At 39.8% G+C, this 25,357-nt stretch overlaps 8 protein-coding genes across 8 annotated transcripts; 6 read left to right on the top strand and 2 right to left on the bottom strand.

Moving 5' to 3' along the window:
• Window positions 1–50: 50 nt before the first annotated feature.
• L201_001081 (uncharacterized protein) lies at window positions 51–818 on the top strand (the record flags this gene model as incomplete). Its single annotated transcript, XM_066216874.1, has 4 exons — window positions 51–207; window positions 274–359; window positions 422–652; window positions 729–818. The coding sequence occupies 4 exons, from the start codon at window positions 51–53 to the stop codon at window positions 816–818; spliced, it is 564 nt and encodes a 187-aa protein (XP_066072971.1).
• Window positions 819–1,223: 405 nt separating this feature from the next.
• Window positions 1,224–2,509, top strand: L201_001082 (uncharacterized protein; the record flags this gene model as incomplete). Its single annotated transcript, XM_066216875.1, has 5 exons — window positions 1,224–1,233; window positions 1,316–1,388; window positions 1,452–1,515; window positions 1,595–1,624; window positions 1,694–2,509. The coding sequence occupies 5 exons, from the start codon at window positions 1,224–1,226 to the stop codon at window positions 2,507–2,509; spliced, it is 993 nt and encodes a 330-aa protein (XP_066072972.1).
• Window positions 2,510–3,068: 559 nt separating this feature from the next.
• L201_001083 (uncharacterized protein) lies at window positions 3,069–7,057 on the top strand (the record flags this gene model as incomplete). The annotated part of the gene is made up of 4 exons (XM_066216876.1): window positions 3,069–4,074; window positions 4,159–4,336; window positions 4,431–5,457; window positions 5,519–7,057. 4 exons carry the CDS (start codon window positions 3,069–3,071, stop codon window positions 7,055–7,057), a joined length of 3,750 nt encoding a protein of 1,249 aa, XP_066072973.1.
• A 660-nt stretch (window positions 7,058–7,717) lies between these two features.
• Window positions 7,718–9,704, top strand: L201_001084 (uncharacterized protein; the record flags this gene model as incomplete). Its single annotated transcript, XM_066216877.1, has 6 exons — window positions 7,718–7,780; window positions 7,962–8,057; window positions 8,145–8,221; window positions 8,276–8,483; window positions 8,546–8,787; window positions 8,882–9,704. The coding sequence occupies 6 exons, from the start codon at window positions 7,718–7,720 to the stop codon at window positions 9,702–9,704; spliced, it is 1,509 nt and encodes a 502-aa protein (XP_066072974.1).
• Window positions 9,705–11,172: 1,468 nt separating this feature from the next.
• Window positions 11,173–14,421, bottom strand: L201_001085 (uncharacterized protein; the record flags this gene model as incomplete). The annotated part of the gene is made up of 4 exons (XM_066216878.1): window positions 11,173–13,373; window positions 13,434–14,143; window positions 14,232–14,341; window positions 14,398–14,421. 4 exons carry the CDS (start codon window positions 14,419–14,421, stop codon window positions 11,173–11,175), a joined length of 3,045 nt encoding a protein of 1,014 aa, XP_066072975.1.
• A 2,265-nt stretch (window positions 14,422–16,686) lies between these two features.
• On the bottom strand, window positions 16,687–19,375 carry L201_001086 (pantothenate kinase; the record flags this gene model as incomplete). The annotated part of the gene is made up of 7 exons (XM_066216879.1): window positions 16,687–16,783; window positions 17,322–17,415; window positions 17,494–17,555; window positions 17,676–17,907; window positions 18,047–19,103; window positions 19,161–19,226; window positions 19,277–19,375. The coding sequence occupies 7 exons, from the start codon at window positions 19,373–19,375 to the stop codon at window positions 16,687–16,689; spliced, it is 1,707 nt and encodes a 568-aa protein (XP_066072976.1).
• Window positions 19,376–20,886: 1,511 nt separating this feature from the next.
• Window positions 20,887–23,673, top strand: L201_001087 (uncharacterized protein; the record flags this gene model as incomplete). Its single annotated transcript, XM_066216880.1, has 6 exons — window positions 20,887–20,961; window positions 21,094–21,412; window positions 21,484–21,830; window positions 21,888–22,284; window positions 22,350–22,636; window positions 22,699–23,673. 6 exons carry the CDS (start codon window positions 20,887–20,889, stop codon window positions 23,671–23,673), a joined length of 2,400 nt encoding a protein of 799 aa, XP_066072977.1.
• Window positions 23,674–24,339: 666 nt separating this feature from the next.
• Window positions 24,340–25,181, top strand: L201_001088 (uncharacterized protein; the record flags this gene model as incomplete). The annotated part of the gene is made up of 5 exons (XM_066216881.1): window positions 24,340–24,421; window positions 24,565–24,635; window positions 24,729–24,780; window positions 24,879–24,956; window positions 25,036–25,181. 5 exons carry the CDS (start codon window positions 24,340–24,342, stop codon window positions 25,179–25,181), a joined length of 429 nt encoding a protein of 142 aa, XP_066072978.1.
• Between the last annotated feature and the right edge of the window lie 176 nt (window positions 25,182–25,357).

The following is a 25,357-nucleotide window of genomic DNA, read 5'->3' on the forward strand; positions in this document are numbered from 1 at the left end:
AGCTTATTACGCAAAACCTACCTAATAACAAACAATCACAAACCGACAAAATGAGAGCTTCAGTCATCACCGCTATCCTCCTTTCTGCTACTACTGCCCTTGCAATGCCTTCACCAGTAAAAACTGACTCAATCGATAAGAAAGTAGCCTCTTATGATACTCCAAAGAACTTTCACCAAGATTGTGATAAACATAATGTTCAATGTAGTAAGTCATACCTGATTTTCTAAGAGCAAAAAATCCCAAGAAACTAACATGATTATGGACAAGCAGAAGCTATGAATGAAAATGTTTATGGAACAGCCAACTATGCTTCAGGCGCAGTTGGTAAACAAGAAGGACATATTGCTAAAACTGGAGTAAGTGTTATACTATTAAACACCTTTCTATAAGATGCTGATCAACTTTCTGTTGGGTTTAGTCACAAATTGCAGCGATGGAAGGACAAAATGATTTATCTAAAACTTTAGCTAATAATGGACCTGTAATTCAACATGATTTACAAGGTAGAGATCATGGACATTCAGAAATGAATGAAGGTTTAAAGAAAACAGGCGACGAAGTATATCCATCTGGATTATTAAGTGAATCAGGTAAATTTATTCAAACTCAAGGTGAAGTCGCTGAAACTGCCGGAAAAGGTTTAAATGCTGTAAGTTGTCCCAAAAACATTTCACATAAATAAGCAAAGCGTCCACTGACTGTGATCTGTTGTTTTTGGTATATAGGTTGGTAAAGAATCTAATGGTCACGCTCAAACCGCTTCCAAAGGTCAAAAGAATCATGGTGGTGAAATAATCAATTCTGTAGTCAGTTAATTTGCTAACTATTTGGATCATGGAATATAATAGACAATAATTGGTGGATAATAATATACCTGCCAATTCTGTCAACTTTCCGTTTCTATACCGATCCTGTGTAATTCGCCTTTGTATATATGGAGTGTGTTCGTATATGAAAGAGAGGAAGGAGAGGCGTCCTTCGTAATGCATGTTGTATACATCTTCACCATTGGTCTGGAAAGTCAATACTTACGTAACAATAATGCCGCAGTGAAAGTTAGTTTACATACATCTATAAGTTAACCCTGTTGATTCAATGTTTTACTTTCTGAACGCGTTTTTCTTTCTTTCTTCGACTTTTGAACTTGATCCTTCCTCGATAATACGTCACAATCAACTACACAGCTGCGTCCAGGGTGCACAGGAGACTACTCGGTAAACATGTCACACTGTAAGCTCCCCCTCATCTCATCACCTTCGGTAGGAATTTGATCAGATATGCTCTTACTAACAGTATTATGATAAAACTATAGTTCGAAGGAGTAATTTCGGTAGATTCACAAGTTCAAATGCAAATGAACATTACCAACGTCAACTGACAGCACCGTATGTCTCAGCTGTCGATCTCCCTGTCTGTTGACACTAGCTGACGACATCGTTTGTTTATAGGGTGAATAAGTGGAAAAGACAATGGATTTCTCCTACTGGATTGGCACCTGAAAGTTCATACAAGGTGAGCAATTATCTCTTCCGACTTTCCAGATGATGATGAAGGATTGGATCTGATGAATCAACTTTACTCGTGCGTTTAGATATGCAAATGGGTAAAACAGAAAGAAAAGGTTAGCTTTTGTTCATTACGTGGTTTAGACGAACATCTAGCTGATCGTTGATCTTGTAATACTAAACAGGCCAAACTTGTTGGAGCTATAGAAATAGATGATAATACACCGATACCAGAAGGTGAAGAGAATGAAGGAGAAGAGAATGATGAAGATCAAGAAATGGAAGAAGATGATCAAGAACAAGGTGATGAAGAAGACGGTGAAGAAGGTGATGGTGAGGGTGAAGGCGAGGGTGAAGAACCCGAAAAAACTACGACAACTGCTGCACAAACTCCCGCTCCTGAATCACAAACGCAACCTACGACTGAACCGACTGAAATAGATATACCTGCAGCTGTATCTACGGAAGACAACACTGCACCTTCTTCAACTAATATACCAACTGAAGCTGTACCCAATACAACTGAACCTGCCGCTACAACGGAATCTGCACAGAACACAGAAACAACGGTAGCAAAAGCCGTGGAGAGTACAACCATACCTACAGAAGAACTCAAGGAGGTAGCAAACGATTCGCAAGTGACTCCAGCTGAAACGAAAACAGAACCACCGGTAGAAGAGAACCACGAAGCCACCATTCCTCCTCATAATTCGATCCCATCAAACGCTATCGAGATGACTGCTGTAGCACCTACATCAACAGAGAGTGGATTAGGTACAATAGCAACCAATGAACCAACAATAGAACTTGAAACCCGCCCATCGGAAGATGCACCCTTACTAGCAACCGGAGATGAGGAAAAGATGGAAATAGAAGAAGAAACAGTAACGAAACAAGTCGAAGAAGACGATAAAGGTCTAGTACATGGTGAGATGGATGCGCCAACTAAGGCTTTAGAGATTGAAGAGGCCGATGTACCTAAGGAGGTGGAGAAGGAGTAGTCTTATATTCATGCCTTTATACGATGGTCATTGATCGTCGCAGACAAGTTGTATGTATAATATCGATATGCTGTATGAAGTCATCCAGTCTTCATTAATTAGTTAATTAGGAGTAGATGGCTAAGTCAACTAGCCAACTACGGCCGAGTTCACCAGGCATTATCGGGACGGTCGGCTCACAATAAGGAGATAACTAGTTGATGATAATGCTGTTTAATGCATTTGACATGTTATATGTGTATGCACATCGATTCTTAAAGAGGTCTCTCGCATGCATGCATGCCTTGTACCTTATATACTCTCACATGCAGTTGTATGCTTAAATCATACCGGACCGTTGATGATATTTCACGTAATTATTGTTATTGTAGCTAAAGGCTTGAAATTAGGCCGAAGGCGAAATACCTCTTAGGGATACTTTACAGTCACAGACGTAGTCCTCTTTCAGTAGAAATCATTCATCTCTTGTCTTTGTATTGTATTAGACCATCATAACATACCTTGTCTTGTATGTAGCTAGCTTGCACACCAAACTTGATCTGCATGTAATATCGCATCGATGAACACTCCACCTTCATCATCATCAAGATTACCTAGACCATCATTAGCTAGATCAAGTCCATCGACTGGATCTGGATCTACATCGAGATATGTGAGAACTGCTTCCCCTTCGGGGTCTGCTAGTGGATCACATAGTGGAAGTAAGAGTAATAGATCTAGATCAAAATCAACCTTATCGCAACCTAAAATCTTACCTATACCTGAATTATCATTAAGAGCACAAGAAGCAAGAAAAACTTCGAGAGAAGGCTCAAGAGCTACAAGTCCATTATCTACCCCACCTATCGATGGTCGATTAGAAGTCACATTTGATCAATTGATTTCTATGAGTAGAGGTGGATCTTCAGAAGGTCATAACAATAATGGTCATGGACATGGAAGAAGATCATCAAGTTCCGCGTTAAACAATCATTCGAGTACTGCTACGCCCACGTTACATAGTGCTTCCACAACTTCATTGTTAGTTGGTTCGACTTCCCCTCCAATTCCATCGCCTTTGGCAGTCAGCGCAGCAAGGTTATCTAGAGCTAGAGCAAGTACAGCACCCAGTCAACAACCTACAACTCCTACAATCTCGCCGCCCCCCGGTATCAGTTCCACAGTCGGAAGATCGGGTCCTGCGACTACACCTAGACGTACAGAAGGGTTTAGACCCACTTCTCCAGGTTTATCTCGTGTGACTACCAACGTACCGACAAGCTCGACAAATACATCCAATACGGACAACCAACCGAGACCTAATCCTTCATCTACATCCAATCCCGTTAATAAACAACATCAAACATATTCCGGTGGTTCAAGTCACACGACCACCCAAATTTCCCCATCTACATTACAACCTATCATTACTTCTTCAATCGCTATTATACCTTTTCCATCAAACCAACAAACAAAAGAACATCTTTATCAATCTTTCTTAAAAGGAATATGTGCAGATGTTAGACTGATCATAAGGAAATGGGGTGTATGTTATCATTTGCATAAAATGATATTAGCTCAAATGAGTAAGTCAAACCGTTCATTTCGTTGTTTCGTGCCGTGCTGTTCTTTACTGAACTGGGCTGATGATGATTTCTCATTTATTCAAGGCTTTTTCCAATCACTATTTCTCGGTGGATTTTCTGAAACTCATCCAGTGATTCGGAAAAGAGGCAAAGGTAAAGGGAAAGAAAGAGCAGGAACAAATATTGAGACGGATACTGAATGGGATGGAGAAGATGTCGAATTGACTTTCGACGATCCGAATATCACACGAGCCGCATTTGAGTGAGTCGATACGTTACCAGCCGTCTCCCATCCTTATTCGCTTTACGCTACAATACCATGCGTATCTAGGCTAATGTCATCCCGTCAATCTCAGAATATGCTTGTCTAGGTTATACTCTTCCTATCCTCAATTACAATTCCCTACAGACTTACTTCCTACCGCTACTCATCCCCTCACGCCGAGTTTCCCCAAGATCACTTCTACTCCAGATTACCCAACATTGCAAGCCTTGCTATCTCCCAAAGCTCATCTAGCGACACCTCGATTATTGCTATCACTCTTAGCAACTACTACATACCTTGGCCATGGTGTTCTCATGCGAGAGGTTTTAACCTTGATTCTAAGGACAGTTGGACCGTTAACAGTATGCCGATACCTATCATTTGCTATTGGAGATGGAATCGGTGAAGAGGAATACACTGGACAAACCCAAGGAGGAGTTCGATCTCTTATGCATGTTGCCAAGACGATTCGAGACGACGGAGATATCTCATTTGCTTCTCGACAAACATCAGATGAGGATCTCGTGGAAGAAGCTCTGCACAGTTCCGAACATACACCCAGATCATCCAGCGATTCAGGCATCAAACTTAGTGACAGCAGTGAAGATTCAATAAGGCATGGTGGAATACCTATACCTTCCCTACAATTCCCATCCCGGACCAATTCAATGAGAAGCACCAGAACAACAGATGATCCATTCTCGACGACTCCAATTGACACTGAATCTTTACCGCATTATTATGGAGTAGTAGGTAATAGAATTGGTGAAGCATGTTGTTGCTGGTTAGCTAGATGGGGTGTCGATATCTTGGCTGCTGAATTAGAAGTTTCGTCTCCTGCATATAAGATATGGTCTTATGGTGGATTACCTGCAAATTTAGTCAGAGCAATCATAAGTTCAGATTATTTCTTTGTCCTGAATGAAATGGAAAGATATCGTTTCGCTAGGAAAGTATCAGACTTGAGAAGATCAGGTTGGGATGAACAGATGGAAGATGGTGGTGATTTGAGTTCAGCAGGTGGTGGAGTCGAGCCTGATGATGGGTGGGAAGAATGGGAAGAAGAAGAATCACAATTACTCAAAACTTTCGCTGAAGGAATTTATTATTGTCATATGGTAGGCTCATACGCTTGACAACAAAGTTTCGCGCTGACTAACTGGATTGCTTCACGCACAGACTTTTGAAGATCTATCGACCATTGCTGCTGATATCGATCCTTCAACTCATTTACCCTATGCACCTTTACCAGTCCTCCAAGCTGCTCATTGGGCAGCAGCAGATCTTCGAACTCGTGTCGCTGCTCATGAGAAAAGCGCAACTTCAGAAGATGACAATGAACTTGGTCTCACGCAATCGACCACAGCGATCTGTACAACTGGTAGAAAGCGTCGACCGGGAGCCAGATCTCGAGTACCTAGTCCAGCCATGACTGCCGGGTCTTTATCGACATCAGCTTCACCATGGAAAACTGTATCACCATCTCAAAGCTTTGATACGTTATCTTCACTACATTCATCCCAACAGACTATCTGGTATGCTATACCAACAGATGAGACCATTAAAATCGGCGCAAGTGGATTACTATCTTTATCATCATCAATGCAGTATACAGCTATGAACGACTTGCCTGAATTCGGACCTGACCCAATGGAATCGTCCTTCCAACATGAATTAAAAAAGAATAAAGTCGTATTACCTCATGGTGAAAGAACATCGTTTGGATTGTTAGGTGGTAAATCAACTGGAAAAGAAATCGAAGAAAAATGGTTAAATGATGGAGCTGGAGGCGCATTTTCATCACTACCGTTGTCTTTATCTGGACTCGGTTTAGGAGAGAACAACAATCACAGTAATGATGCTTCTGAAAACGAGAAATGGACAAAAATTGAGCCATATAGATTCTCAGTGGAATTCTTCAATGTTGATAAATTGACTGAAAAAGAAAGATTTTATTCTTCGACACATTTTTATGCTGGTTCATACTTCAATTGTTACGTTCAAATGATTAAAAGGAAAGAAAAAGGTTTACAATTAGGAATTTATCTACATAGACAATCACCAAATGAGCCTTTCCCTGCACCTTCTTCACCTAAAAAGTCTTCTTCCTCTAATGTCACTTCCACTTCCCTTGCTCCTCCTATTCTCACATCGACATCACCTTTAACACATAATAGACATTTATCGAATTCACTTGTGGTTCCTGGTTCACCGCCCAATACTGCCTTGCCAGGTTCTTTAGGAAGCCTTCCTTCCCCTCCCAATACAACTACTACTACCACCAACAGCAACGATAGTACTGGTAGTTCCTCTGCGACAACATCTAACAATAACAAACCACCTTATATAGATTCAAGATCAGTCACAAAAGCTTTTTTCAGTATTTCGTGTGCATCAGCATTAGGTACTGCATTGATTAGATTTACATCAGGACCAGATTGTTTCGCTTTATCACAAAGTTGGGGTTGGAAATCCTCTGCATTAAAATCTGAAGAATACCTATGTGTACCACCGACAACTCAATCACATCATGGTACAAGTCATCATAATCGACAGCAACAAGAAAAAGCAGAAGGAGGCGAAGATGGTGATGGTGGGAATTTGGAAGGTGGAGGAGAAGAACAAGGTATTTTAGGCTGGACAGGTGAATTACCACATTCATCTATATCTTATGGACAATGTAGTTTAAGAGCTACTGTAGTGGTCGGTGTTGTATAACTTGTATGTGGTTTTACTATGTATACGGTTTTATTATATTTCTGGGAAAAAGGCTTGTCGGCTTTGATCATATGGGTTACTGACATATGATAGGTTAGTACCGTCATGTTACCAATTCATCGTGTCGAAGGATCTGCATGAATATCATTCCGAGATAAGTAAATTCACAAGCATCAAGGTGAATTCAAATTGATTTGCATGAACCGAATATGGTAAATCTAGAATGTGTATTTTACGTAAAAGAAACAATTAAGGAGCAAAGACCCTTAAATTAGCTTCTAGGCCTATTTACCTGTTACCCACCCAACGAGAATCAAGAGAATAAATAATAATATATGGTCATTGCGGCAAGGGAAGATCAGTTGTTGAGAACACAAAAGCGCCACACGTCAATAATAACGTAGCGCGTCATCCTATTTTTCCCAACACCACTCACTACACAAGAAATGCCAGCAACACAGCTAAACAGGTAGCTCCGCCAGGTCCCACACCAAAGTCCCCACTCCAATTCCTATTCCTTTCATATACTAGACCAAACTGTTATTCATTCTTCTTTCTTTACTTCTCTTCTTCATCTCTTAGTTATATCTTCCCCTCAAAACACTTTTATACACACTCTTTTCCTCCTTTCCTAAATCGAATTCATTCAAATCAATCAAAATGGCTACTCTCCAAGCTGATTCTGGTAAGAAAGATGTTAGACAAAGAGGTCACTCCGCTATTGTATGTCTTGAAATTCCGCACGTTTCTATATCACATCAAATGGTGATGCAAGGGCGCAACTGGTTGACTCATGCTGACTAAACCGTTCTACAACCATCATATACCTCATATATGCTCACCTTCTCAACTCATATGTTACATTCTGTTCTTCTCCATCCATTCATAACTTTCTCCAAAACAGGACTTCAAGTCTGCTACTACTGGTGTAGCTGCTAAAACAATGAGAAACGAGCTTAACCGAATGGTCTCTGGTGAGACTGATGCTCAAAAACGAAAGGTGAATCATCCTCCTCTGGTTAAACTTACACTGTACAAGAAACGTGTACTATCCAAAGAACTGTATCGGCTAATCTGCTTGCTATAGATCTTTGAGGCTGAAATGCAATCATTCTTCCTCCTTTTCAACCGATTCTTAACTGAACGAGCCAAGGGTGAAAAACTGTAGGTATACCATCCATTTCCCCAGTCGTCCAAGCTGATTTTGTTACCGTACAGTGATTGGGAAAAAATTAACCCTCCTCAACCAGAACAAGTCAGACCTTATGCTGTTCTCGACAATGTTGACCCATCAATCCTCAACAAACTTGCCGTATTGAAACTTAACGGTGGTCTCGGTACAACTATGGGTTGTGTCGGTCCAAAATCAATTATTGAAGTCAGAGAAGGTATGACTTTCTTAGATCTTTCAGTTAGACAAATTGAAGTAAGTCTCAACTCTCTCTTCAGAACGTTTGAAGCATACTAACTTACATTCTACGACCATAGCACCTTAACGAAAAATACAATGTTAACGTACCTTTCATCCTCATGAACTCTTTCAACACCGATGAAGATACCGCTAGAATCATTCAAAAATACCAAAACCACAACATCAACATCCTCACCTTCAACCAATCTCGATACCCAAGAGTCGACAAAGAATCTCTCCTCCCATGTCCTAAAGAAACCAGCTCTGACAAAGCCAACTGGTACCCACCTGGACACGGTGATATTTTCGACGCCTTGACGTGAGTATTTCTTTCAGCCACTCCAACGCAGACTGGACTACTAGGTATTTGCCTACGCATACCTCTATCACCCCGCTGACCTCGATTATTGCAGCAACTCTGGTCTCCTTGACAAACTTATCGCTGCCGGTAAAGAATACATTTTCATCTCCAACGTCGATAATCTCGGTGCCGTTGTTGACCTCAACATCATGCAAACCATGATCGATGCTCAAGCTGAATACGTTATGGAAGTTACCGACAAAACCAAAGCCGATGTTAAAGGTGGTACCATCATTGATTACGAAGGTAAAGCTAGACTTTTAGAAGTTGCTCAAGTACCAAAAGATCACTTGGATGAATTCTGTTCTACCAGAAAATTCAAGATCTTCAACACCAACAACATTTGGTGTAACTTGAAAGCTATCAAACGAGTTATGGATGAAGATGCTCTTAACCTTGAAATCATTGTCAACAACAAGGTAACTGATGGTGGACAAGCTGTTATCCAACTTGAAACTGCTATCGGTGCTGCTATCAAACACTTTGACAGTGCTATCGGTATCAATGTACCAAGATCTCGATTCTTACCAGTCAAATCATGTTCCGATTTGCTTTTAATCAAATCAAAATTATACAACCTTGAACATGGTGTGTTAACAATGGACAAATCAAGAGAATTTGGTGGAACTCCAGTAGTCAAACTTGGTGATCAATTCAAAAAGGTTGCAAACTTTGAAAAACGATTCAAATCTATTCCAAACATCACTGAACTCGATCATCTTACGGTAGCTGGTGATGTATCTTTCGGTAAAGGTGTTAGACTCGCCGGTACATGTATCATTGTTGCCAACGAAGGTAACAAGATCATGATCCCTGATGGAACAAACCTTGAAAACAAATTGATCACTGGTAACCTTTCTATCATCGACCATTAGGTTGGTTAGCCAAGTTGAGTTTGTGTTATTGGTTAGGCTGTTTAAAGGTTTTCTAACGTGTTTACGAAACGTTTGGAATCGAGCGGTTGGTAGTAGTTTTCTTCTGAAAGGACCTTTTTGTTTTTCTATACCTTGGCTTTATTCTAATGATTATCATCATTATATGGAACAAACGAATATGACGGGATAGTTACAAGGGGCCTTTTATAATTTGGATTTTCGTTTCTCCTTTTTTCATTCTTTTCCTCATGTAGTATATACAATATCAGATATATACACAGTAGCAATAAGTAAATTCAACAAAGAGTCTTATATGCATAATCCGAAAAATCAATTCTATTTGGCAACTTGTTTGCGCCTATCAACGCAATCTTGATTGATAGTCTCTTTTTTTTTTCACGGTAATTGTCAAGCTCCTTGACTATTTATAACTTTCTTTGATAATGCCTTATTTTGCAAGTGAAAGATGCAGTGGGCTTACGATGGTCCTGGCGGGACAAGACATCGTCTAGACATATCGACAATGATCAGGACGTTTGACTTAACAAGTGATGGCGGTGTGACGGATTTAGGGATTAGGGATAACTCGTACGAATGACAGAATATATAGGACTTTTGCATATGATACGTTTTAGTGATAGAAGTGAATTTCTTTTCCATTGCGATTCTTTCAATTCTCCTATCTTTATCAAGGTAATTTAATTTATAGGACAAAATAATAATTAATCAATTAATACATCAATGGCGTAAATGTCAGTAAATAAACCTTTTATCACAACAAGATAGAAAGAATGAAAGAAACCGATCAAACATGTTTCAATTATCATCGTTGCATATTGCATATCAAGTTCCATTTCAGGCTTGTCGCATTGGTAAAATTGTCATCTCTTATTGTATAAACTTTTACTATATGATACATGTATTTTGCAGATTCATTTATTTATTTATTTATTTACTTTAGTCGACCTTTCCCCCTTCTTTTCCCCAATGTTATTATTCCCCTTGTCAAGATTTCTTTTATTCTCTAGGCTTCTAATCCGTTTGTTTTGTGTATTTCTTTGATTTCTAAGTTACTTTATACTATTATATCGTACAAATATAAATATATACCAGGGCTACATTGTAAAGGAAACTGTTTTTTATATTTTGGGGGTATTTTACTTTGAGGGGGACAAGAGGCAAGAAAAAACAAGAATCGAAAGAAAACAGGCAAGAGAGAAGGTTTGATAACTATTGATACAAAATGTTCGAATTGAATTATTTGACTAACGAATACAATTTTGTTGTTGGTATACCCGAGAACAAGAAACACAGACCAAGATATGTAGATGTGGTAAAAGTGAAAAAGGAAGGTGAGTGGATAAGTGAAGGAGAAAAGAAGATCCAAAAAAGTTAAAGCTAAAACCAAGGTAAGGGTGAAAATAAGAGTTGTAAAGATTGTCCGTATTGCTTGTCGCAAATTGAAAGACTACCTCTTCTGGTCGTTTACAGGTTGAGGTTGAGTTGGCAATTGTGATTGAGGATTCAAACTCCAATTAGGATAAAACATCGAGTTAGCTTGAGTCTGAATTGGTGGTTGTTGCATGGTATGATTAGGCAATTTGTGTTGCTGTGAGAGCTCATGATTTGCGTTATTGCTAAAACTAGTCTCATCATCATATAAAGTAAAAGTAGTTTTTTTACCTGTATCACCAACTAAAGTTTGACTTGCTAATCTCTTGTTACCTGGTCTTGCCATATGTGAAGGTATACCACTTAACGATTTATTACTATTCATAGCATTGTTGACTTTTGATTTTACAGTAGCAGGATTTGGTATATCTGAAGGAATAAACCCTGAGTTACTGTAACTATCGATATTACCAGTACCAAGGAAAGATTGTGAAATACCAAATGAAGGTATTCTTTCAGGTGCCAAAGTTTGTTCTAATGCTGTAGCTGAAGAACGTTGAACTACGCTAGGTAAAGGTCTACTATTTCTTCTTTGACTTTGTGTATTGACATTCTGCGATGATAAATTACTTATAGATTGCGATGAAGTTGTTTTACCTAATTTATTATTGATAGACGATGGTTGACCAGATAGTGAAAATGATGATTGTCTTTGTTGAATCTCTTTACTCCATTTACGTATATCAGCATTATCACTGCCTTGATTATCGTTACTCGAGGGTATGTGATTGGGGATATAAGAATTTTGAGATTCAGTCGGTTTAGGTGTTAAGCCATTCAAAAAATTATTGAAAAATTGTGGACCATTTACCATGGGTGATTGTAAATCTGGCATTGAATTAGATTTACTCAACGTTCTTTTACCCATTCCTGGTCTTGGGGTTATCAAAGGACCATTGTTGGGTAATTGACCCATAGTTTCAAGCTCGTTATTATGGCTTTCGCCCATTGGAGTCAATCCCGTCATTGGTTCAGTCATAAACAATCTCCATAAATCTTTCACGTCCGACAAACTTGGCATAGGTTGAGATTCAGCTTCGGTCTCTTCAGCAACTCCTGTTAATGTAGGGAAAGAAGGTCTTTGGTTTTGTGTGAATCCATGTTGAGGTTGAACGTCAAAGGACGGATCAATGATACCGTTACTGACAAACGCGTCTGGTAAAGGAATCACTGAAGATTCAGTACTATTAAGTGGATCTTGCAAAGACATTTGAGCCATTGCGTTTGCCCATTGTCCAGCACTGGAACGTCTTCTGTGATGACTTTGACTTGGAGCTTCACTCAGATCGATAAATGTTGAATGAGCTGAAGAACTGAGAACTGACGCGTTTTCATCATCAGGAACATTATTATCCTGTCGAGCTTGCCAATTTGGATTGACGAATTGTGTTGATTGTAATGATGCCGGCCACTGATAATTTTGTTCAGGTACAAATGCGATATTGGAAGAGATCTGATTGATCTGAGTAGGTGAATATTGCACTGGAGAAGAGTTGAACGGTACGATATATGTAGGATCACTGTTGTGCGTTTGAAGGGTAGGTGCCACAGTTGGCCCCTTGAAAGATTGACCTTGATCTTGCCATTCTTGTCCAGATAGGAAACTGCCTGTCGTTCCCGTGTAACTGCTTCTTCTCTCAAAAGGCTCGTCGATATCAGGAGGACTTGTAGTGTTATTGGTCAAAGAAGGGGTAGTAGCTGTTCCTTGCTGTGGTGAGGCTTCTTGTGCATTGATTTCAGTACCTTGATATTGGTTCACCCCTTGGTAAGCAGAATTTTGTAATGATGCATTCATAGGTACAGGTGAAGGCTGGATTTGGCCAGTGATACTGCCAGGTGCGGTACCTAAAGGTAAATTGCTGTACGAAGATTGAGCCATGGGGTCTTGTGTAGCTGGCCAAGAGTTTGCTGTACCGGAAGGCTTACTATTAGAGAAACTGCCCCATTGTCGGACTGGCACCGATACAGGAGAAACAGGATAATTGAGTGGCAAAGAAGATAGAGAGTTGTTCCTTGGATGATGTTGACCTGGACCCTGAGGGTGGCCGATAGGATTGTTCACGGTAGGGGGAGAAGAGAGCTGGGATTGAGGTGAAGTATTGATTGTAACTCCTGCAGTTGATCCTGCAGTTTGTGATGGAACAAGCGGATAGCCAAATGTACGTGACCTTTGAGGTTTGTTGTACGAGCACTTGATGTTTCGATGAGTGCAACGGACTATATATACACCCAATGTAAGTGAATGTCATCAAGCATGTCAACATAGTATGAACTTACGGCAAGGATCGGCGAAATCACATCTAACTTTTGAATGGTTACATTGATCGCAAGCTCTTTTTTTGAAGCCCCATTCATACAAGATACCATTACTATTGTGAACAGGTACTTGTCCAATCGAGGAATAACCTTGTTCTGAACCGGTAATCTTCATGGGTGCAGCAGTAAAAGGTGGGTTGAATGTAGGTACAGTATTAACGTTATTAGGGTTGGTAGTATAGGCTGGCATACCTAAGATGGCATTCGGATTGCCTGTACCTGTAGCAGGATTGACGAAAGCAGCTTGGCCATATGGTGAAGAAGATAAAGTGGATGTCATTGCTGCTGTTGTGGCATATGCTTGCGAAGGATTCGTACTCCAAGTTTGATTTTGTACTTGAGGATTGAATACTGCATTTGAAGGGTTGGTCAATAATGGATGATGTGGATACATACTTTGTGCTTGCAGTTGAGGATGTGGTAGTGATTGTGTAGTTTGATTGAAGCTTGCACTCCTTGGTTTTGGAAAATTCTGAGCAGGTGTGGGGTTCCCGTCACCATTGTTATTACTGGATTTATCACTGCTGGCTTGTATAATCTTCATATCTGGCTTCTTCGTTGCTGATGCTGGCATCGACTTTCGTCTTCCTTTCTTAGCTGTCTTCTCCTTTGGTGGTGCATTGGCATCAGGTGGTCTATGTGCTTTGTTGACATGTCGAGATAGCAAGTCACTGTATAAAGGGAGACAAACAATTCAAGTCAACATAAATCCTCAATGCTTGAGTATGATCGGTATACTTGAATAAACAAGGGACTGACCTTCTGGCAAATCGCAAAGGACATTCCTTACATTCATAAGGTCTATCACCTGTATGAGCTCTTAAATGTCTGCCAACATGTTGAGGTCTAGTGAATGTCGCCGAACAAAGCTGTAAAAATGTCAAGTCAATTCGAATGTTGATCATTGTTTGCACCAGTTGCTTACCGGGCACTTATGATCTCCCCCCATACTTCCAATCTAATTATTGTGATGAATTTTGGATCCAAACGGATGCACTTTGGATATTATTTGCAGGCGATTGACTATACCGTCAATGATGATTGACTCTTGCACGATGTGTTATTGAGTATCTGAATCTCTTTGATCTATTTTCATTCAGGCAATTCGCAAACCTCGACTAATGATGAGTGTTGGTTGACCTTGAGTGAAAATGTTCAATTTTCTGGTCGGTCGAGAATGTCCCTTGTCACGACGACTGAGAGATCCGATTTGAACAAGAGAATTCAGCTGAATGGATATCTATACTACTTGATTGCTGGAGTATGGGATGAGATTGATTTCGAGTAATATAATACTATAATGTCCTTTATTCTGTTGATTATATGAGAAGATCAGATATATATTGTCACAAACACTGTTCTGGTTGTATCTTTACTGTGTTGGTGATATTCCTTCCTCCCTTCTAGGGTTCGGTTTGAAGATCTAACTCCGATGACAATGAAGTGATTGATCAAAAGAATGGCTCTTGTTGTAGATTTACGTGTGTAATCAGATGGAATGCTATTGAATATGTTCAAGACATACAGAGTCAGACTCTTAACGGTAATTGGCCAATGACAACAATGAAGAGCAGTACTCGTAGAGTGGTAATGCTTAGCGTAGTAGTGATAACCTAATGATGATAGAGTATGGCAGCTACAGTAAATAATGATAATAGTGACGACAGATTTTGTACACAAAAGGGGATGGACAAAGGGGGGTGATTAGGAAAAAAAATAGACTAAACTTTCAATTTTGTAATTCATCATTACAAAGTTAGTAATACTCAATTATCAAAATCATCACAGTTGTAGTATGCAATCCAGTCATAAAGTCTTAGAAAGGTACTACCGTTACCATAATTACTTTATTTACTCAGTATTTAATGATCATAGCAAGATGTACAGATGACGTCAGGTTTAGAAGACGTTCAGATATATCTTCTCGGAGGTTTTTCCCTTTATTATTTTCTGTACTCTTTTTACTTTTCTCTTTTCGCTTTAAGCCGCTTTTATCATCGTTTCCCATTTTTACCCTTGTTTTTTTTGGACTTCTTTCCTTCCTTTCCCTGTTTCCCTTGCTTCATCATTACACCTTGAATCTTCCAAGGTACTGCATGATTTTTACCAGGCAAACAAAGAATTTAAAGGAAATTGAGAATCAAAATAAAATGCAATTAAAGGTCTCAGAAATGAAAGTCTAGAATCAAGTTACTTCGAAAAGAGCAGTGTGTTATTTGTATGTATGTACCTCTTGTCGTTTGTCGTGTTTGTGTGTTTTTGGGTAACCACCTACATTCACAAACATTGATATTGGTATACACATACGGTTGATCTTGATGATGGAAAGGGTAAATTAGTTAGTGATTATACACTAAAAAGCGTATTAGTTGGGCTAAGCTTTCCTTTTTTGGCACTAATTCGGTTACGAGGATACCGACTTTTCCTCTAGAGCTTACAAGGGCTGAATACCAAACAAGTAGTGGTTATGTCATGCAGTGAAAGTTCTGGTAGTTAGTTGGGGAAAGTTTAGTGTAAGGCTAATCTTCCATAATAGTTTGATCGTCGTCCACATTTACTCTGTCCTGCAATTCATTTGATTTACAGCGTATCTTTACAAATCTCAATTATCTACAGTCCATTCTGCATGACGCTATTTAAGCCATATCTTGTCATCGTTGGAAGAGTATATGACCTTCAACTTGTATCAGATAACAAAATATCGCCTTAATCCCATGACACCCAGGAAAAGAAAAATTACAAAAAAAACTCAAAAAGACAATCCGGCACATCCCGGCATCATAGCTTGAAGTTTTACCTCAAGCCAACGTTCTGCATTTGTTTTGTCCATGCCGCCGAAGAGATCATTTACCCAATCGATATATAGATCTGTCATATAATGATGTACGGATCGTGATTACTTAGTTGACTGTACCATCCGAAGCCGGAATATACGAGTTACTTGTTCAGCCAAAATGGAAGAAATGGACAAGGGAGAGCAATACCAAATCTTAGCTGTTGAGCGTGATGATGATTAATAATGTGACTATTCTGACACAGAGAATGTACCCAAACTTTCCCGGCGCTTGCCAACTTCTGACATAATTCTTCGGGTACCCGTACGTGGGAATGCATTACAATGCTGTTTGTATAGAGTTATAGATATTTGTGTTGATATGCTAAATCTTGAAATATCGTCAAGTACGTACTATGCGAAGATACAAAATCTTATTTTCTATTCTTCCGTCTTCCCGTTCCCGTTCCCATTACCATTTTCATGTTGTTGTTCCGGTTCAGGTTCAACATTCTTTATCCATGCTCCTATGGCACCCCTACCACGATGAACAGAAAGATATGAATTTGAATGTCAGCCAGCATCACTCTCGACGCTTTGTTTGAAGAAAAACGATAGCATGATAAGAAGAAACTAAAAGCGGAGATCACGACGAAGTCGAAAGCAGAAAATCGACAAGGAAAGGTTTACAAATGATAACGTATAATGCAGTTCCTGCTTAATGACAAAAGCTTTTGAATGATCAGAAGAGTGGGAAATCAAAAGGGCGGCTGTTCTCCTGTCACGCTATGTATAACATAAAAAACTAAGGAAGGGGAGTTCAATCGAGTACCAAAAGATCTCGTGAACATCGTAATGAGGGAAAAACCAAATCTCTTGATGACGATATCAATGACTTCACTGGAGCACAAATAAGACAGGAAGGATAGCTATGAGAGGGGGGACGGTTAAGGAGAGACGAACCGAAGAAGTTGGCAAGGATACAGAGGGTCTGGGTGGAGAAGGTTCAAAATAATAGAACGATCCAGCGTATGCGACACGGCTGCGAATGATTTGAAAAAGGAACTGCAACTCACAAAAAGCCTTCATGCCGTAGAAAGCAAGCTCTCATAGTTCCTTTACTCCAGAATCTGATTGCATAAGATAATGTCGATATCGTTGCGGCGTGACCTACGATATGGAACGTTATGTCAGCGCTATGTTTGACGAGAATGAAACAAGAAGACGGGAATGCTGACGAAAACCTACCTCGAATGAAACAACCCCCGAAGAAGACTTTGTCGAGACCGTATTTTGCGGCGTTCATGTATCTAATCAATGGGCAGATAAGTCACCATCAGTATTCAGCACTCAGACAAAGTTTGGTGCAGGGAGAAGAGTCTGAAGTAGTGTCCAAAGAAGGATAGCCGATCACAGAAGCTTATACTCACGCGACGTGTCCAATATTATTACTGATAGCATACAATAAACTTCTAGCGATATCTTCTTGTTTAAAAGATTTCTTTCTATCTTTTGAATTTGGGCCTTTTCTAAACACTTTACCGAATGAAGAAGCTATCGTTGATGATTTTAATCCGATTTTTGAGTAATCTGATCCGTAAATATCACCAACTAACATATCTACTGCTGAATTGTCACCTTGTTCCGATAAAAGCAGCATTTCTATTCTCATGGGTAATCGTGGTTGATGAGTCGAATGGGGAAACGAGGTCCGACAGACAAGGTAAGCGAGAAAGACAAGGGTAAGATGATTGACCGTCAGCACGCACTACTTTTAATGATTGAATGACCACCAGCTTACCATCGAAATTTTCAGCATCCGTTAATAAACTAAGTAGACCCCATAATGTTCCACCTCCTAAAGAAGTACCACTAACTCTTTCGAAAGAACCATCTTCATCTACTTTTACTATACTAACACCACTTCCGATATTAACTATTAAACAGGGGAAATGAGGTACAGATTCAGTTCCATCTAAAGTATCTGCAAAAGTCACTTGATATGCAGGTGGAGTCGGACTTGGTCTAGGTAACTCTGAAGGAGGTATCGTTAATTTTACATTTTCTTGTTGCTGCTGGGATTCTGTCGATATTTTCGCTGTCGTTGTAGAATCCGGATGTGAAACTTTATAAACTAATTCTTCTGAAAACCAAAAAACTTCTTGTGGTACTCTAGTTATAAAACCTAAACCTAGTATTAAACATTCCATTTCTTCTTCTCTTGTAACTTGAACATTTAATTCTTTTTTTAATCTATCATAATACATATGTGCACCTCCACCAGTTGCCATAACTTTTACATTTTTCTGCATTTTTTCTAATGATACTCTATTTGCTGAAGCAGAAGTTTTGATCAAATCATTCAAAAATTGAATTAAATCTTCAATATTCTCAGTCTCGAATCTAGCAAAATTCAATAATCCTCCTGGTAACGGCGGTGCTGGTACACCTACTGAATCACGTCTGTATTTTGAAAAGTTCCCTCTACTAGAAGAAAATGATGTTGAATGTTGATGCCTCGATTTATTTTTATTCGCTGAAGATGTATATGTAGGTGAAGGAGGATTCTGATTCTCATGATCATCCAATAAAACTCCAGGTGTTAAAGCTCCATTTAACGTCGGACGTCTTTGGGGAGGTGAATGATCAAAAGGAGCATGCGAGTGAGGATTTATCGATGGTGATTCATGTTGATGTCGTGAAGAAGAGGACGATGCTCCGTTAGATGCTAATGGTGGTATGAATACTGATTCTGATGGTGGTAGGAAAGGTGAAGAATGGCCTGATTGAGGTGGGGTGGTTGATAAGGGTTGGTTCGAGCGTGTGAAATAGACTACCTTGGCTAGGGATCCACCAATCTACGAATTAATCTGTTAGCTGCCATATCACGAATGACGAATAAATGCCTAGCTCACATCTATAGCGATATGAGATACAGGTTCAATGTAATGAGGTAGGTAAATACCCCTTGAATCTCTTGTCTACCAGAAGAATCAGCATTCAATCATTTGAATCTCGTTGACAAGCTTACCGCTGGAGACTCCTCCTGTACGATCTGAGCTCCTGTGGTATCCACTACTATCCTCCTCGCTTGCGGTATCGATATATCCGGCATTGGAGTGGTAGGCATTCCAGCCTTGAAGTCAGTTTGGTGTGATTGAATTGGGGTCTCAGTCTTAACCAGTCCTTAGCCGATACTTTACTCCTAATATCGTTACAAGGCTACCCTCTCGAACGCTTTGTAGACAGCTTTAGGTTGACCCGAGATGATGAGGATATCCTGGGTTGGCTGACTAAGTAAAGTTGTTGTGTATATTGAAAGATCCAGCAGTAGCGAATAGTCGATTCCTAAGTTGTTTGGCCTGAATGTTGGTATATTTTGATGAGTAATGGTGCAAGGGATGATACGATGATTAAAGCTAACTGAATTATCGTATGATATTCTTGATATTTAGAGGATGAATTCGACTTTTTTTCGGAGCACCCATAGGAAGAAGACCAATGCGATAGTTGCAATTAGAGTTTTGGGGCACCCATATAACCGGTAAAAACAACAAATACGCAGGAGCTATGCACGTGACTTGCTTGAACCTTTGACCCGATAGCTCCGGCCGTCAAATTAAGCTTTTGATAATGAAAGACCCGATGTGTAATACAATTAAATTGTGACGTGTGTTGTGTGTATACAGCGGATCACCAAATTATCATCGTGATCCCTAGAAACGACGTTTAGGTGCTTGCATGTGTATCATCTTTCCCTTTTAAACTTTCAACCTTCTTATTGTTCTACATATCAAGTTTACATGTTCACATCAAATTTGTACTTGTCGACACTGCTTTTCGTGTCGGTACTTGCGTTCATAGCATTCGATTGAAACTGTACTGGTACAGTCATCGTTTGTATCGCAATGTCCTCTTCTTTCCCCAAACATTTCTTATCAATAGCTTTTCGTTCTTGGCGTTGATGGATTTATTTGTACTATATAAACCTTTTTTGGATTCTAATTCTGTAATTTGTCTTTTACTTTAACTAGTAAAAACGTTGGTATCGTAATAGGTGAGCCTTCTCTTCCACTTTAACCGAACATCCTTATCATCTCTATTTCTTATGCCTTCTTTACGATACCTACGGTTATGATGATTATTATTTGTCGCCCCAGTCCTAATGGCCTCTATCTCATACGTGAGGGACGCCTTGTGGATTGACTCTTTTCGCACTCCAGCCTTTTGTTGCGTCACTGAGCCGTATTCCCCCTCCTTGGTATCGACATTTTCTTCTTTCTTTCATGGAAGAAGACGAGATACTTTACCATACTTCCTTTCATCTCAAATTTGTAAACGGAGATACCGTGTTGTGACGAGTTTGACTGACGTTCTTCTTTTACTCTGTCTTCCGTTTCAACAGAAGCAACAAAACTAGAATGGATCCACTTTGGTTTATCGGAAATACGTGATTTGATAAGATAAGTAAGTGTCCAAATTTATAGCAATTTGTCATCATATGTCTTCATGCATTATATCTTATCTCAATCTGAATCTTGCCAACTGCACAAAAACCCATTCTTCGATTCTTCACTCTTCACGTTGCCTCTTCTTACATCCGCACTTACCCCTCCCAACCACGTTCAAACCCCCTTATCCATGTCATTACCTAACAGCCCAACGATTAATTACTTTTCCATGCTAAGACTGACCCAAAATATGGGATTGAAGTCAGTATGTATCTATGCTTTGATGAGGGCTTCATTATCTTCTCAACTTTGTGTTCTTCAACTATGTCATACCTAAGGTCGACTGAGACAGAAATTAAAAGTACAAGAATGCTGACTTTCCCCCGCGCATCTTTAGAAATCCAAGACTATACATTCGTTACCTGCTACACCTACTACGGACGAATCAGACGTCTCAATTGCATCCGGCGAATACATACCTTCAGTTCCTGCTCCAGCACCCCCCTCTCTACCTAAAAGAAGATTTACCCTACCCTCATCCAGGCCGAGGGCTCCACGTACTCTCATTATGGACTCTACTGCTGTCGATGGGGTTGTGCCCGTGGCCCTTGCGCAAGGTGTGCCTATGCTCAAAATCTCGAGTAGAAAGATGAAGCAAGTCATTATCCGACTACGAAACGACGGTATCTCATGGTCTTCTAAGAAAGATAATACGGGTGAGTTTATATCCAGTTAGCGCTAGCCTACTGCAGAGAGTCTTGACTGATAACATTTATACCTGTACTAGTGTCTATCAATCAAATTCGTGATCTCAGATTAGGACAACCACCTTCAGACACCTATAACAGCTCGAGGTGGATCACCATAGTCTATATTCGAGGAACTCAATGGAAGGTCCTACATATGGTCGCTCTTACCGATGATATCTACGATTTATGGGTCAAAACCCTGAAGTCTTTGGTCTCTTCTATGCTGGATAGACAAGTTGCCGATGTTGCTCCCGGTGATCCCGACTTGATATGGATCAGGCAACTCTGGCCTATCGGTTCAAAGGTGATAGACAGGGAAAAAGCAGAAGCTTTGTGTACCCAAATTGGACTGCATATACCTGACAGTGTCGCTAGATCTTACAACGTGAGTCTCATTACGCCGCATAATCCCTCAGGATTCAGCTGATATGTCGGTTAATAGGGTTCACTTGATATGACCACCTTCCACCAGTTGATCAAAGACTGTCAAACTCGGCCTGATATCAGCCGGATATACCAAGATCTTATCAAGGATGGCCCCCTCGACGCTAGTCGGGTTCATAGGTTCTTGACCGACACGCAAAGACTTGTCAAGGTTGAGCAGATATTCGACAAATACAAACCTGAAGGCGAAGCTGCGTGGTCACTTGCGTCATTGACGAGATTTCTGTGCTCAACCGATAACGCATCCAACGTTTTACAAGATATGACTCATCCCATCCAACATTACTTTATCTCCAGTTCTCACAATACCTATCTAGTTGGTGAACAATGGCGAGGTGAAAGTACTGTCGAAGGTTATATTAGGGTACTTTTAGCCGGATGCAGGTGTGTCGAGAGTAAGTCATTGCTACAAATGTTTGACCAGCAAGATGACTTCAACTGATCGTCTGCGTTCACACAGTGGACATTCAAACCGGTGATATTGAACCTGTTGTGTATCATCGAAAGACACTCACATCAAGTGTATCTGTTAGAGATATCTGTCGAGCCATCAATCAATACGCTTTTGTCGCTTCCCCGTATCCTGTTATCATCTCAGCAGAGATCCATTGTTCTTTTGAGCAACAGAACCGTGTGGCAAGCATCTTAAGAGATGTTTTTGGTGACAAGCTTATCACCGCTCCTCTGTCTGGAGAATGCTTTGATCTGCCCAGTCCCGAACAATTGAAAGGTCGGATACTATTCAAGGTAAGTTATTACGTTTGGGCGGACTATCAATATTTAGTACTAATATTGATTTTCTGCCTTAGGCTAAACCACCTAAACCTGAACCAAAATCACCTGAATTAACAGCTGTATTTTCACCTGACTCGGCAACGTCCTCTACAGAATCCGATTCTGGTTTCGCAAAATTGACTCGAAGATTGTCGATACAGGGTAAAACCGAAAAACCGGATGCGTTCTCGCCTCAACTCGCTGAATTGCTAGTTTACACTACTGGTGTGAAATACAAAGGTTTCTCGAAGCTTAATGAATACGAAACCAAAGAACAGTTCAGTCTGTCCGAAAGAACTGCAAGTAAATTAGTTAAAGAGAATAAAGGTGATTGGATCAAACATAACTTCAACCATATATCCAGAGTTTACCCTAGAGGTACCAGATTAACTTCTTCCAATTACGATCCTACAATCGCTTGGAGTGCTGGCTGTCAATTGGTAGCTTTGAACTGGCAAACCCTGGATGAAGGAACCTTGCTCAATCATGCCATGTTCCATGCTTCCAATGGATATATTTTGAAACCATTGGCTTTACGTCAAAAAGTCCAGGAAATAACCACCAGATATCGAATCAAAGTTCAAGTTATTTCAGGTCAACGAATGCCATTATCACCTGATTTATACGTTGAAGCCACTTTGAAACCTTCATCAAGTTATTCATCTTGGTCATCTGCTTCTTCAGCTTCCTCTATCTCTGGACTAACGCCACCTTCAAGTCCAACATTTAAACGAACTAGAATTTCGTCTGGCATAACTCTGAATCCAAATTGGAAAGGTGAAACAATTTCATTTGAGATTAATTGTCTACCATCTGCATTGACTCTGAATTTCTTGCACTTAGAAATAAAGAATAAACAAAGTGGATTGTTAGCACAATGGGTTAGACCTTTAAATCTGGCTCCAAAAGGTTACCATCATTTACCTTTATATGATTCAATGATGTCTAGATACGTCTTTGCTACTTTGTTCACTAAGATTGAAATAGAAATTTTAGGTTCATCTCCTTAATAGCAAAGTCACATGGAGTAGATCTGTAAGATATAATTGTAGCACAACCTATATGCCTGTGTCAACGATTAACAACGCTTTGTATTTTGTATACGAAGTATCCTATGTTTGTATATATTAATGACAGTAACGACTTTTTAATGCATATGATATCTCACGATAACTATCACTGTATTACTACACTCGTACAGCGAGAATGCATCGCGGTGAGGTGATTGAGCATGTGAAGATTTACGTAACTTCGGATTGATAACAACAATATTGTGATTTCGGGATGGGCTTTTTCAAAACACAAGCCATCGCTTCTGCTTACTGAATATATTAGGATTCATCTGTATCAGTCGACCAAGATGTTAGGCTCGGTGTCCTCGAGGAGCTCAATGAGCACGTCACTATACGATTTTTATCATTATATCTCGGAAAAGGAATCCGATTGAAATTCCGGTAACCTTCGTCAAGTGTCGCACCGCCGAAGTTTACCGTATGATAAAGTATAAAGAATGTAAAAGGCTTTTTTTGATAAAGGTAAAGAAATAGTAAACCCCCTTTTTATATCTTTTTTGAATTGACCTTTCTGGTACTCTCTTCAACACAACTTTGAACAAGCAAAAACAACTTTTCAAGATTTTATCAAAAGTCCTCAATCTCATTTACGATCCAGTCAAAATGTCACACTCAGGTTCATGTCTTTGTGGCTCTGTCAAAGTCACCGTTAAATCAAAACAAGATTCACAAATCATCTGTCATTGTAAGTTAAATTCTTCAGGAGAAAACACCACTTTCTTAACAGCTACCACAAAGGCTATACATGGGATCTGTATATGAAGAGCATATAATGAGGTTCATGCCATGAAATGGAATGATCGACTAATCATCGCTTAACCCACTTAGGTACCGATTGTCAACAAACTTCCGGTTCAAACCACTCCACAAATATCCTTCCTAACCAATCTGATGTTGTCGTGAGTTTTCTCTGCATTAATCACTCGATTGTGGTCATTTTAAACGAAGAACTTCAAGATGAATAGCTCTGACATTTCTGACTAATTTCTCAGCTCAAAGGAAACGTAAAAGAATACAACTACAAAGTACCAAGTGGAAACACCGGTTAGTCACAATTTTTTTTGAACATTAGCCTCTGCTCTGTGAAATAGATGGATATCATACTGTTACGCAATACTGATAATTTCTCCTTGATTGTTTAGTAACCCGATTATTCTGTGGTAACTGTGGTTCAGCTCTTGGTCACAAATCAAAAGCTTTCGGTGATGCTATGGCTATTCGTAAGTTTTCCTCAAGAGATTCACCTAATACCATTTTCTGTGCACTGCAATAATACTAATGACCTTCACATTTCTATAGAAACCGGTAACTTACCAGACTTCCGAAAAATCCCATTCAACCTCGAATTATTCACCAAAGATAGATGGGTCAACTTCCCACCTGTTCAACATGCCGAACAAGCATGGACTATGCCAGGTGCTCCAGGTCCCAAAGCAAAATTATAGGATTGTTTGAATCTACAGGTTCCGTCAAGGTTTGAAGATCAGGAAGAAGTAGGTGTATGAATGTTGTTGCATAAATCATCATTATTAGTAGTGTTGTAGTAGGGGAATCATTAGCTTGAATAGAAAATATGAAAAGCCTAAAAGATCTTGTCTCGCTCAGCTATCGTCTTTCAAGT

Source organism: Kwoniella dendrophila, chromosome 1, assembly GCF_036810415.1.
Source record: "Kwoniella dendrophila CBS 6074 chromosome 1, complete sequence".
Classification (NCBI taxonomy): Eukaryota; Fungi; Basidiomycota; class Tremellomycetes; order Tremellales; family Cryptococcaceae; genus Kwoniella; species Kwoniella dendrophila.